This window comes from Melozone crissalis, unplaced genomic scaffold, assembly GCF_028551555.1.
Source record: "Melozone crissalis strain CALT ecotype California unplaced genomic scaffold, PUWL_Pcris_2 ptg000608l_1, whole genome shotgun sequence".
NCBI lineage: Eukaryota > Metazoa > Chordata > Aves > Passeriformes > Passerellidae > Melozone > Melozone crissalis.
Window position 1 is genome coordinate 18622 of NW_026536287.1, and position 13035 is coordinate 31656.

Here is a 13035-nt window from a genome sequence, read left to right on the forward strand (position 1 = left end):
TGAGGACATTGTGATGAGGACATTGTGATGGGAACGTTGTCATGGAGACATTGTCATGGGGATGTTGTGATGGGGACGTTGTCATGGGGATGTCAAGGGGACGTGGTGATGGGGACGTTGTCATTGGGACACTATCATGGGGGTGTTGTGATGGGAATGTTGTCATGGGGACGTTGTGATGGGGACATCATCATGAGGACATCATCATGGGGACCGTGAACCAGGGATTTTGCCATGGGGACTTTCCAACGAGGACATCATCATGGGGACATCGCAAAAAGGACCTTGCGATGGGGACATTGTGATGGGGACACCCCAGAGGGGACCTGGCACCAGGGACATGGCAATGGGGACTTTCCAACGAGGACATTGGCATGGGGACATCACCATAAGGACATCGCTGTGGGGTCTTGTACCAGACCTTACATGGGGACACCGTGGTGGGGACATCATCATTAGAGGTTCTGGGAGGTGCCAGGTGTGCCCAGGTGTGGGGTTTGGAGGTCCCAGGTGTGTGTTGGAGGTTTGGGGGTTCCTGGAAGGTTCTGGGGTGTCCCAGGTGTGCACAGGTGTGGAGTTTGGGGATTCCAGGTGGGCGTTGGGGGTTTGGAGGTCCTGGGACGTTCTGGGGGAGGCCCCAGGTGATTCTGGGTGTCACAGGTGTGCACAGGTGTGCGGTTTGGGGGTTCCTGGGAGTTTCTGAGGGGTCTCAGGTGATTCTGGGAGGTCCCAGGTGTGCACTGGGGATTTGGGGTTCCTGGGAGGTTCTGGAAGGTTCTAGGTGTGTATTGGGGTTTTGGGGTTCCAGGAAGGTTCTGGGGGTGTCCCAGGTGGTTCTGGGGTGTCCCAGGTGTGCACAGGTGTGGGGTTTGGAGGTCCCAGGTGTGCATTGGGGGTTTAGGGGTTCCTGAGAAGTTCTAGGGTATTCCAGGTGTGCACAGGTGTGGGGTTTGTGGTCCTGGGAGTTTCTGGGGTGTCCCAGGTGGTTCTGGGGTGTCCCAGGTGTGCACAGGTGTGGGGTTTGGGGATTCCAGGTGTGCATTGGGGGTTTGGGGGTTCCTGGAAGGTTCTGGGGGGTCCCAGGTGTGCCCAGCGGGGGGGTCCCGCAGACCCTCACTGACCTTTCGCTGCCTGCTGGATCTCACCGGCGCCGCGGCCGGGCCCCCCCTCGGCGACCTCGGCGGGCCCTGGGGGAGGGGCGCGTCAGGGCGGGGCCCAGCTGTGCCCAGGTGTGCCCAGGTGTGTCCCCTCCCCCCAACCCCCCCTCGGTCCTCGTGCAAGGACCCTTCCCCCACCCCGTGCAGGGACCCCCCTACAGGCCCCTCCTCCATCCCCCCTCTTGCACGAGGGGCCGCCCCCTCCCCTCCCCTCCCCCTCCCCTCCCCCCCCACCCCCGTCCCCGTGCGAGGCGGCCGCCCCTCCCCCCCCGTGTCGCACGAGCCACAGACACGATGGGGGGGGGATGGGGGGGTGGGGGAGGGGCGAGGATGATGAGGGTGATGAGGGGTGGGGGAGGGGCCCGAGGGCGCGTCTTTACCTTGGCCGGTGACTCGCAGGTGGGCGGGACCTGGGGGGGAGGGGGGGTGGGGGAGGGGCGTGGGAAAGGTGTGGGGGGAGGGGCGTGAGAACGGAAAGCAAAAGTGGCGGGAAAAGGGAAAATTTTGGGGGAAAAAACGGGAAATGGGTAAAACTCGGAGAAGGGGGAAATGGGGTAAAACGGAAGGAAAAGGGAAATTGGGGGAGGAAATAAAAATAATGAAAGGAAATGAAAGGGAGGGGAATGAGATAAAGGGGGGAAAATATAAAAAATAGAGAAAAAAAGGAAGAAAGGAAAAGGAAGGAAAGGAGGGAAAGGGGTGAAAGCGGGGAAAAGGGAGGAAAAAGAGGAAAAAAGTGAAAAGGGTCAAAGCAAGGGAAAGGAGGAAATTGATAAAAAGGGGAAGTCAGCAGCACAAGGGAAAAGAGAAAAGGAAAAATAAAAAGGGGAAAAAAAGTGGAGGAAATTAAAACAATTCTAAAAGGGAAAATTATCAAAGAGGGAAAATAAAGAAGAAAAAGACCAACAAAGGGAAGGGGGAAAATGAAGGCGAAAAAAAAAACTCTGATATAAATGGGGGGAATATTCAAATTTATTGAAAAAATAATTTTAAAAGGAAAAATAATTACATAAGGAGATAACGATAAAAAAGTACAAAGATATTAATTAATTAACGTGGAGACGAATAAAAAAAGGAAAATAATGAACTGGAAAATAACTTAAAAAGGGGAAGTACCTTGAAGAGTAGGAAATCCATAAAAAAGGGGAAATAATTAAAATAGAGGGAAAATAATAAAAATAAAGGGAAAAGAATCAAAATAAAGGGAAAATCACGAGAAAAGGAAAAATATTAAAAGAAAAACTACTAATAAAAAGGGGAAAAGAATCTAAAAAAAAGGAAAAACAATGAAAAAGCCAAAATAACGGGAAATATCAAAGAAAAAAGGGAGGAAAAAAAGGAAACAGTAAAGGAAAAGCGGCAAAATGGGAAAAATAGGGGGAAATGGGAATGAAAGAGAAATTAATTAAAAAATACAAACGTAATTTAAAAAAAAAATCAGAATTAAAAAAATTAAAAATTAACCAAAAAACCCAAAATGACCGAAAGGCCCGAGCGGCCCCGGGGGGGGTTTGGGGGGTGGGGGAGGGGCCCCGGGTGGGGGAGGGGCCCCGTCACAACTTAAACCTCCTTTAACTTGTGACGGCATCGGGCGATGCCGGGGGGGGGGGGGGTTGGGAGGGGCGGGGGGCGGGGACAAGCGCGGGGGGGGGCGGGGCCACGCGGGAAGCGCCGCCCCTGCCCTTTTTCACCCCCCCCCCCCGGGCGCTTTCCCGCGGGTTTTTCCCCTTTTTGCGAGGTTTTTCGGGGAAAAGCCGGGGGTGGGGGAGGGGATGAGACACGGGGGGGGCGGGGCCGCCCCTGGCGCGGGGACCCTCCCCCACCCCGGGGCCCTCGTGAGGGGCACGTGGGGGGCAAGCCCCGCCCCTCAAACTGGCCACGCCCCCTCCAATAAACCACGCACCGCCCCTTTAATTCCCTCGTGCAAGCCTCGCCCCTCGAGCTGGCCACGCCTCCTTCAATAAACCACGCTCCGCCCCTTTCAAACTCTCGTGGAAGCCCCGCCCCTTGGAACTGAGCTCAGCCAATCCACGGCAGCCTCATCGCTCCCGCCTCCCATTGGCTGCCGGCACCGCTGTAATTTGCATATCTCCGCCCCCACCCCGTCACCCACGCTGCATTGGCTCGGCCGTGCCGGTTTCATTTGCATATCGCCATCCTATTGGGCCCTAAGGTGAGTGACGTCATGGCTTGGGGGAGCTGCGCGGCTCCGCCCCCTGCGCGAGCGTCACGGGAGCCACGCGCTCTGCACGAGCGCCAAGCCCCGCCCCTCACTGCTATTTTTGCATAAACCACGCCCTCTCCGGACAGGCCACGCCCCCTCGGAACCAATTCCCGCGGGATTTGCACACCTGGAGCCGGGGCACGCCCCTTGCACAACACCTGAGCCAGGCCCCGCCCATTTCAGGTGTCACACGGGCGCTTTGCACGGCCACGCCCCCAAATCCCCGCCCCCCCAAAAATGCCCCTCCCCCCAAAATCCCCTCCCCCACTCACCTTCCACCGCGGGTTCTTCCTCTGGCGGTCCCGGGGGGCAGCAGGGGGGGAGGGGCAGAGCCATTAGTGCCCAGGTGTGTCCCCCAGCCCCGCCCCCACCGCGTCCGTGTGGCCCCACCCCGTGACCTCGGGTTGACCTTGGGGGCGGGGCACAATGGGATGGGGGGGAGGGGTTTGCACGCCCCGGTGGGATTTGCACGCCCTGAGCTTTGTCCTGGTGGGGATTTGCACGCCCTGTGCACACCCGACGTCCCTCACGGCGCCCCATAGCACCCGTGTACCCTATAGGGCTCCCTACAGGCACCTTGCATCCTATAGGGCACCCTATAGGGCACCCTATAGGGCACCCCATAGTACCCCAGCAGCCTATAAGGCACCCTACAGCACCCCACAGCACTTCAGCATCCTATAGGGCGCCCCCAAAGAGACCCTGTTCCCTATAGGGCACCCTTTAGCACCCCAAACTCTATAGGGCACCCTATAGGGCACCCCACAGGGACCCTGCACCCTATAGAGTGCCCCAAAGTGACCCAGCAGCCTATAGGGCACCGTACAGGCATCTTGCACCCTATAGGGCACCCCATAGGGACCCCGCACCCTATAGGGCACCCCATGGCACCCAAGCACCCTATAGGGCACCCCATAGTACCCCAGCAGCCTATAGGGCACCCCACAGGTACCCAACACCTTATAGGGCACTCCAAAGGGACCCTGCACCCTATAGGGCACTCCACAGGTACTCAGCACCCTATAGGGCACCCCATAGCACCCCAAAAGGACCCAGCACACCATGGCACACCTGGTAGTGCCCTGCCTGCACCCTACAGGCACCGTGGACCCCACAGGGCACCCTATAGAGACCCAGCACCATATAGGGCACCCCATAGCACCCGAGCACCCCACAGGGCACCCTATAAGGGCCCTGCACCCCATAGGACACCCCATAATGACCCTGCACCCTATAGGACAGCCTATAGGGCACACCACAGGGACCCTGCACCCCATAGGGCACCCTATAGCACCCCGCACCCCACAGGGCACCCTAGAGGGATCCCACACCCCATAGGGCGCCCTAAAGGGCCCCTGCACCGCATAGGGGATCCCATAAGGACCTCTCACCCCACGGGACATCCTATAGGCCCTTGCACCCCACAGGGCACCCTATAGGGACCCCACACCCCACAGGACCCCCCCACAGCACCCCAGGGCCCTCCCAGTCCCCTCCAGCCCCCCCCATCGCTGTCCCCCCTCAAGGACGCGGCGGGAGCATCCGGCAGTGCCGTGACAACCGTCGCCAGGGAGACAGGCCCGGGCGTCTCCATGGCAACGGGTACCCAGCCCCGGCGGCGCCATGGCAACCGGCCCTGGCAACGCGCCCGGAGGATGCTGTCGCCACGGCGACACCAGGGGATGCTGTCACCATGGTGACACCGGTGGTTGTCCCCGTGTTGGCACGAGGGCGGGATGGCACGAGAGACCCCCGGGGCCACGCCCGGCTGGCACTGTCACCGTCACCGTCACTGTCACCGTCACCGTCACCGCGGGGACACCCGGCCCACGGCGGGGCGTGCCATCGCACAGGGGCGTGCCAGGGGGTGGGGACAGGCAGGGACACCGGGGCGTGTGGGGACACCGGGAGGGGTAAACACGGGGGGTGACATCGGGGGTGGGGGTCCCCCAAACCTCCGTGTCACCCCCAGAGGGTCACCAGGGTCACACGAGGACACACGAGGGCACGGGGGGGTGGAAAATGGGGTGGGGGAGGACACTGAGGGTGTGGGGACAGGGGGACACTGGGGCGATGAGAGGACATGGAGGGACATGAGGACAGGGGGACAAGAGGACATAAGGACAAGAGGACATGGAGGGACGTGAGGACACAGGGACACCAGGGGGGACAAGAGGACATGAAGGGACATAAGGACAGGGGAACAAGAGGACATGGAGGGGTGTGGGACAGGGGGACACCGGGGAGGACAAGAGGACATGGAGGGACGAGGGGACAAGAGGACACAGGGGACAAGAGGACATGGGGGACACCAGGACGTGGAAGGACAAGAGGACCTCGGGGACATGAGGGACATGGGGGTCATGTGTGGATGTGCAGCATCTCAAGGGTGAGGAGAGACAGCAGGACGTGAGAAATGGCAGCAGGACATGAGGACACCAGGGACACAAGGATGGTGACACCAGGAGGACACGAGGACAGGTGACACAAGGACACGAGAATCTGGAGAACACATGGGGAGTGGGGTGAAAGGACACGAGGTGACACAAGGGCAAGAGGTCAGAGGGACGTGTGACACCAGGAGGACACAAGGACATGGAGCAACTCAAGGACACAACACCAGGAGGACACAGAAGGGACACAGAAACCCCACAAGGGTGAAAGAACACAAGGACACCATGACACGAGGACACCGTGACACAAGGACACCACGACACGAGGCCACCATGACACGAGGCCACCGTGACAATGACCAGTTAGACGCTGTGGGTGTGTCCAGTGCCACCAGGACAGGAAGGACACAAGGACACACAACAAACGCCACAAGGACAAAAAGCCATGGAGGAGCTCAAGGACAAAATGACACTGGGAAGTCATGGAGGGACAAGGAGCATCCAAGGCCCAATGCCAGGAGGACACGGGGATGTGGAGGACACGATGACACGAGGACTGGGGGTGTGGAGCACATGATGACATGGGGACGTGCAAGGCCAAGAGGACGTGGAGAAGCACAAGGACACCCAAAACCATGGATGGAGAAACACAAAGCCACCCAACACCATGATGGAGGGCACGAGGACATGGTGACACACAGAAACACAGCCATGAAGATGGACGCTCCATGGACAGACACAAGGAGGTGACAACAGAAGGTGACGACGCAACACCACAGAGATGGAGAAACCCTCAAGGACACGATGACCCCAAGACATGGAGACACCCAACACCACAAAACCATGGAGAAACACAAGGACACGAGACCCCCGAGCTGCTCCGGCGCCCACCCCACCCCTCCTTCCTCGCCGCGCCCTCACCTTCCTCGCAGAAGGGCCCGCGGTGGCCGGTGCCGGCGCAGTCGCAGCGGGGCTCCCCACGGCGCAGGGTGCAGCGGCCGCCGTGGGCGCAGGGCGGGTGGTGGGCGCAGCGCTCGTCGCCGTCGCCCCGGACCCCCTGGGCGCCCAGCAGCGCGGCCGGCGCGTCGCCCACCCGCAGGTCGGCCACCCACCCGCGGAAGGGCGGCTCGTACTTGACGGTGCTGAGCGTCAGCGCCGAGAGCCGCACGTCGGGCGGGATGCCGCCGACGAAGAGGTCGCTGGCCACGGCCATGTCGGGCCGCTTGGAGCGCACGGCGGCCGCCCGCGCCTCGCCGTCCACGGCCAGCGCCGCGTGCCGCGCCTGCCGCGTCAGCAGCACCGCGTGCCAGCGGCCGTCGCTGACCGGCGCCGGCGGCTCCAGCGTGGCCGGCTCGGCGCAGGCGATGGCGAAGCGCAGCCGCAGCCGCCCCTCGGCCACCAGCAGCTCCAGGAAGTCGCAGTTGCCGCCGTCGTCCAGGTAGAGCAGCAGCGCCCGCGTCACGTTGGTCTTGAAGCGGAAGCTCAGCTGGCCCCCCGCGCCCGGCGCCCACCGCCCGTAGCGCGCCCACTGCCCCGGGGCGCCGCCGAACTCCAGCGCCGAGCCGCGGGCGCAGGGCAGCAGGAGCGAGCCCAGCGTCAGCAGCACCAGCCCCAGGCGGGCGCCCGAGGGGATTTGGGCACGCGGGCAGGGGGCTGGGGTGGCCCGGGTGGGCACGAGGGGTTGGTGGCACTCGGTGCCCGGGCAGCGTCCATTGGTGGTGGTGGCCAGGGGGACCCTCAGGTCCGGAGGGCCGGGCTTGGCCTCGGTGTCTCGGGGGTCCGCGGGGCTGTGCTCGGCCACCGGGGCTTGGTGGATGTTCCAGTCCGTGAGAGCCACCAGGGCCTGGCCAGCTGGGCTGTCCAGGGGGGCTTGGGGGTCCTCGGGGGCTTGGTGGACCCTCAAGTCTAACCACACCACGGGGTCTTGGTTGATCTTGGCCTCTGGAGGGGCCGTGGGGCTTTGGTTGACCTTGGTGTTTTGGTTGGCCACGGGACCCTGGGTGACCTTGGGCTCCTGGGGGTCCTCGGAGGCCGGGGAAGGGGCGAGGTCTTGGTGGCCCTTCAGGTTTAAATGACCCACGGAGCCCTGGTTGACCTTGGAGTCCAAGGGGACGTTGGTGTCGGGCTCTGGGTGCTCCTGGTTGCCCCCAGAACCGCGGCTGGCCTCGGGTTCCTGATGCAGCTCCATCTCCAGGTGCTCCTGGGTAGCCACGGACGCCAGGTGTGTCACAGAGACCTGGCTGAGCCGAGTGCCCAGGTGCTCCTCAAAGCCTTGGGAGATCTTGGAGTCCAACAGCACCACAGAGCCACCACCAGCACCGGGCTTGGCATGGTCCTGGTTGCCCACGAAGTTTTGGTTGCCCACGAAGTTTGGGTCGGCCACAAAGCCCAGGTGGGCGACAGAGCCCAGGTGGGCGACAGAGCCCAGGTGGGCCTTGGTCTCTCGGTGGTCCTGGCTGACCGCAGAGGTCCAGCTGGCCAAGGATCCTCTGGTGGCCATGGAGCCCAGGTGGGCTTTGGTCTCTTGGTGTCCCTCAGAACCTTCTGGAGCCATGGAGCCGTGCTGGGAGCCCAGGTGGGTCACAGAGCCCAGGTGCGCCACGGAGCCCAGGTGGGCTTTGGTCTCTCGGTGGCCCCCGGGTTTGGGGTGTCCCTCAGCGGCCGGACAGGTCATGGTGCCTGGGCGGGTCTGGGGGGGCCCTGGGGGGCCCTGGGGGGGCCCGGCCACCCCCGTCCTCTCAGAGCCGCATGGGCGGCCCCAGCCTGGCCGGGGGGTCCGGAGGCACCTGGGGAGGGGGGAAACACAATGAGGGGGGGGCTCTGGAATGGGGGGGGGGATGGGCAAGCAGAGCCCCCCCCCCCTCCGCCCCGTTCGTTATCAGCATGTTAATTAACCCCGTGATGAGTTGGGGAGGGGGGGGGGGTCGGTCACCGCGGCAACCCGGGCCTTATCATTATGCAAATGAGCCCCCGGGTTATTTATAAACCCCCCCCCCTCGTTGGCTAATGGGGCTCATTAACATGCAGCGCATAATTAGCCAATCACATTAACTGCTGCACCTGGAAGGGGAGGGGGGGATGACAGCGCCCCCCCCCCCTTATCACCCCGCTTATCACCCCCATCCCGTGGGGGGGGAACCCCCAGAGACCCCCAGGGATCCTTGGGGGGGGGCGGGACACGGGATTGGGAGCGCCCCCTCCCCATCCATGGGTGTCCGTGCCCCTCCCCCCCGGGGTCATTAATTAATTAATTAATCAATTATCAATCGCTGATTGTTGATAAAGGGGGGGAGGGGACACCTGAGCCCCCCTTGAGGGGTCCTGGGGGGGGCTCTGGGGGAACTGAGGAGCCCCCAGACCCATGGGACACCCCGGGGGGGGTCAGAGGGGTCTATGGGGGGGGTCTATAGGGGGATCCCCCCCCCCCAAACCCTCTGAGCCCCCCCGGGGGAGGTTTGGGGGGGCTGTGGGTGGGGGAGGGGCCGTGTCCCCCCCGTGTCCGCCCCGTGTCCCCCCCGTGTCCCCCTGAAGGTCACGGGGAGGGGGCGGACTCGGGGGGGGCACCCAGGGGTGCGGGGACCCCCCCTCAAAAGGACCCCCGAAAACCCCCCAGGTGTGACGGACACGCCTTGCACACGCGTGTGCCCCCCCAGGTGTGACAGACACGCCCTTGCACACGCAGCCCCCCAGCCACGCCCCCCACCCCGCACAGGTGGGCACCCCTTGCACGCTCACCCCGCACCCCTTGTACACCTGCACACGCTCAGGTGCCCCCACTAAAACACCCCAATGTGGCCTGAACCCCCCCCTTGCACACGCGTGTGCACCCCGGGTTTGCACACGCGCACCCCAAAGCACGGCCAGGATCGCATGCAACCCAAAATTGCACATACACGCCTTTGCACGCTCGTGTGCACCTCAAAACTGGACACAGCTCCCTCACACACTGGTTTTGCACCCCAAAACCTCATACACACCCCCTGCACCATCGTGTGCACCCCAAATCCGCACACACACATCCTGCACGCTCGTGTGCACCCCAAAACCTCACACACCCCTTGCACGCTCGTGTGCTCCCAGTTTAACACCCCTCCCTACACGTACACCACAAAACTGGACAGACACAGCCCTTGCACACTCGTGTGCACCCCAAAAGTGGGCACAGCTCCCTCACACACTGGTTCACACCCCAAAAATTACACGTGAAACTCCTGCACGCTCGTGAGCACCCCAGAATTCCACACACACCCCCTGCAAACCGGTGTGCACCCCCAGACCTCACACACCCCCCTTCCACACTCGTGTGTACCCTAAAATTGCTCACACAACCTCTGCGCACTCGTGTGCACCCCCCAGACCACACACACACACCCCTTGCACACACCTGTGCACCCGCAAACCTCACGCACCCCCGTGTGCACCCCCAAACTGCACAAACACCCCCTTGCACACCGTGTGCACCCCAAAATTACACACACCACCCCCTGCAAACCCATGTGCACCCCAGACCATGCACACCCCCCTTGCACACTCGTGCGCACCCCAAAATTACACACACACCCCCTGCACGCTCGCGTGCACCCCCAAACCTCGCACACTCCCCCTGCAAACCCGTGTGCACCATCAAACCTCACACACACCCCTTCCACACTCGTGTGCACCCCAAAATTACACACACACACCCTGCACTGCCGTGTGCACCCCAAACCGCACCCACTCAGCCTTTGCACCCCCAAATCTGCACACGCACCCCCTGCACACCCGTGTGCACCCCCAAAACTGCTCACACACCCCTTGCACACCCGTGTGCACCCCAAACCCCGCAGACCCCACGTGCCCCCCCCCGTTTTCTCGCCCCCCCAGACCCTTTGCACCCCCAGATGGCCCCGACCACCCCCCCACCCCGTTCACACGCGTGTGCCCCGCGTGACGCCGCCCGTGGGGCCGGGCCCGGTTCACACGCGCGTGCAGCGCAGGCCCCGCGGCCGGGGGGGGTCTGGGGGGGATTTTGGGGGGATTTTGGGGGGGTTTGGATGAGCCCCCCGCAGTGGGGGAGGGGCGGGATGAGCTCCCCGAATTCCGGGGGGGGGTGCGCAAAGGGGAGGGGGAGGGGAGGGGGGGATGCGGCCCCCAGACCCTGCAGTGGGGAGGGGAGGGGGGGGGGGGGGATGCGGCCCCTCCCCGGGGTGGGGGAGCCCCGGCCTTTCCCCTCCCCCCCCTTTCAGCAGAGCCCCCCCAAAACCCTGCGTGGTGATGGGGAGAGGATGCGACCCCCAAAATCCCCCCCAAATCCTTTCTTGAGACCCCAAAATCCCCCCCCCTCCATTCCTAACCCCCTCCCATCCCCCTCCTCCGTACCCTCATCATCCTCCCCCGTCCCCCCCACATCCCCCCATCCTAAACCCCCCGTGCATCCCCCCCCACCCCCCTCTGCTTACCCCCCCAATGTCCCCTCCGTGTCCCCCCCCCCCCTCCATCCCCGCCGCCCCCTCCCCACGGTTTTGTCCCCGTTCCCCCTCCCCAATCTCCGGTACCCCCCCCACCCCCATTCCGGTACCCGCCCCCCCCCCAATCCCCGGTACCTGCCCCGGGCGGTCCGGCCCGCTCCCGCCGCTCCCGCCGCTCCCGCAGCCCCCGCCCGCCCCGGGCACGCGCACGGCTCCGGAGCGGCGCGCGCCCGCAACCCCCCCTCCCCCCCCAACCCTCCCCCCCCCATCCATCCTTCCCGCAACCTCAACCCCCCCCACACACCCCATGGACCCCCGACCCACTAAAAATCCATCCCCACGGACCCCCCCCGCCCTTCGGTAGCGGATCCGTGATGGCTCCGAAACCCCCCCCCCGCCCCAAGAAAAAATATGACCGAACCCCCCCGCCAAAAATATTGCCCTAAAAATCGCCCCAAACTCCCCCCAAAAAAATCGCTCCAAACCCCCCCCAAAAATACGCCCCGAACCCCCCAAAAATATCACCCCAAATCCCCCTCAAAAAATGTCGCCCCAACCCCCCCCCAAAAATATCACCCCAAATCCCCCTCAAAAATGTCGCTCCAACCCCCCCCCAAAAATATAGCCACAAATCCCCCAAAATATTGCCCAAAACCCCCCAAAAAAATCGCTCCAAACCCCCCCCAAAAATATCACCCTAAATGCCCCCCAAAACATCACCCCAAACTCCCCCAAAAACATCGCCCTAATCCCCCCAAAAATATCACCCCAAACCTCCCCCAAAATATTGCCCCAAAGCCCCCCGAAAATATAGCCACAAATCCCCCCAAAATTATCCCAACCCCCCGAAAACATTGCCACAAGATCCCCCAAAAATCGCTCCGAATCCCCGCAATACATCACCCAACCCCCCCAAAAATATCACCCCAAATCCCCCCAAAAATCGCTCCAAATGCCCCCCAAAATATCGCCCTAACCCCCCCCCAAAATATCGCCCCAAAGCCCCCCGAAAATATAGCCACAAATCCCCCAAAATATTACCCCAAATCCCCCCAAAATCGCCGCAATCCCCTCCCAAAAATATCACCCCAAATCCCCCAAAAAGTCGCTCCGAAGCCCCCCAAAAAAACATCCCCCCCAACTTCCCCAAAATATCGCCCCAAAGACCCCACAGAGACCCCACAGCCGGACACCACGGACACGGAGTTTATTCCCACGCTGAGCCCCCCCAAAACCCCCCCAAAATACCGGGGGGAAGGGGGGTCAGGACCCCCAAATCCCCCCCCCAAAATCCTCGGGGTCAGGGGGGGTCAGGGGGGTCCGGAGCCTTCAGAACCCTGTGAAAATTTGGGGGGGGGTGGTTAAATATGAGACCCCAATGCCCAGGACCCCAATTTGGGGAGGGGGGTCCCAAGTGTCTGAACCCCCCAAATCTGAGGGTCCCTAACAACCAGGACCCCCAATTTGGGGAGGGTCCCAGGTGTCTGAACCCTCCAAATCTGAGGGACCCCAACAGCATTTGGGGGGGGGGGGAATCCCAAATGTTTGAACCCCCCAAATTCGAAAGACCCCAACAACCCGGACCCCCAATTTGGGGAGGGGTCCCAGGTGTCTGAACCCCAAATATGAGGGTCCCCTAACACCCAGCACCCCCATTTTGGGGAGGGGGCTCACCTGTCACAGGTGGGTGTCAAACACTCCATCCTCATCCTCCTCCTCGGGGGGGTCTGGGGGGGGCATTTTTGGGGGGTCATTTTTGGGGGTCTCGCCCACCTGAGGGTCCCCTCCTTTTGTGGGGGGAGGGTTCCCGATTT

At 62.3% G+C, this 13035-nt stretch overlaps 1 protein-coding gene across 1 annotated transcript in view; it reads right to left on the reverse strand.

Annotated features, from left to right (window-relative positions):
- LOC128950410 (neurexin-2-like) overlaps positions 1–11371 on the reverse strand; it is a gene marked incomplete at its 3' end in the record, with an annotated part of 29968 nt that extends 18597 nt beyond the window's left edge. Inside the window, 5 exon segments of the mRNA XM_054295294.1 lie at positions 1122–1187; positions 1538–1567; positions 3654–3674; positions 6696–8560; positions 11357–11371. Of these exon segments, the coding sequence (XP_054151269.1) occupies positions 1122–1187; positions 1538–1567; positions 3654–3674; positions 6696–8448 (1870 nt within the window).
- Positions 11372–13035: the final 1664 nt, after the last annotated feature.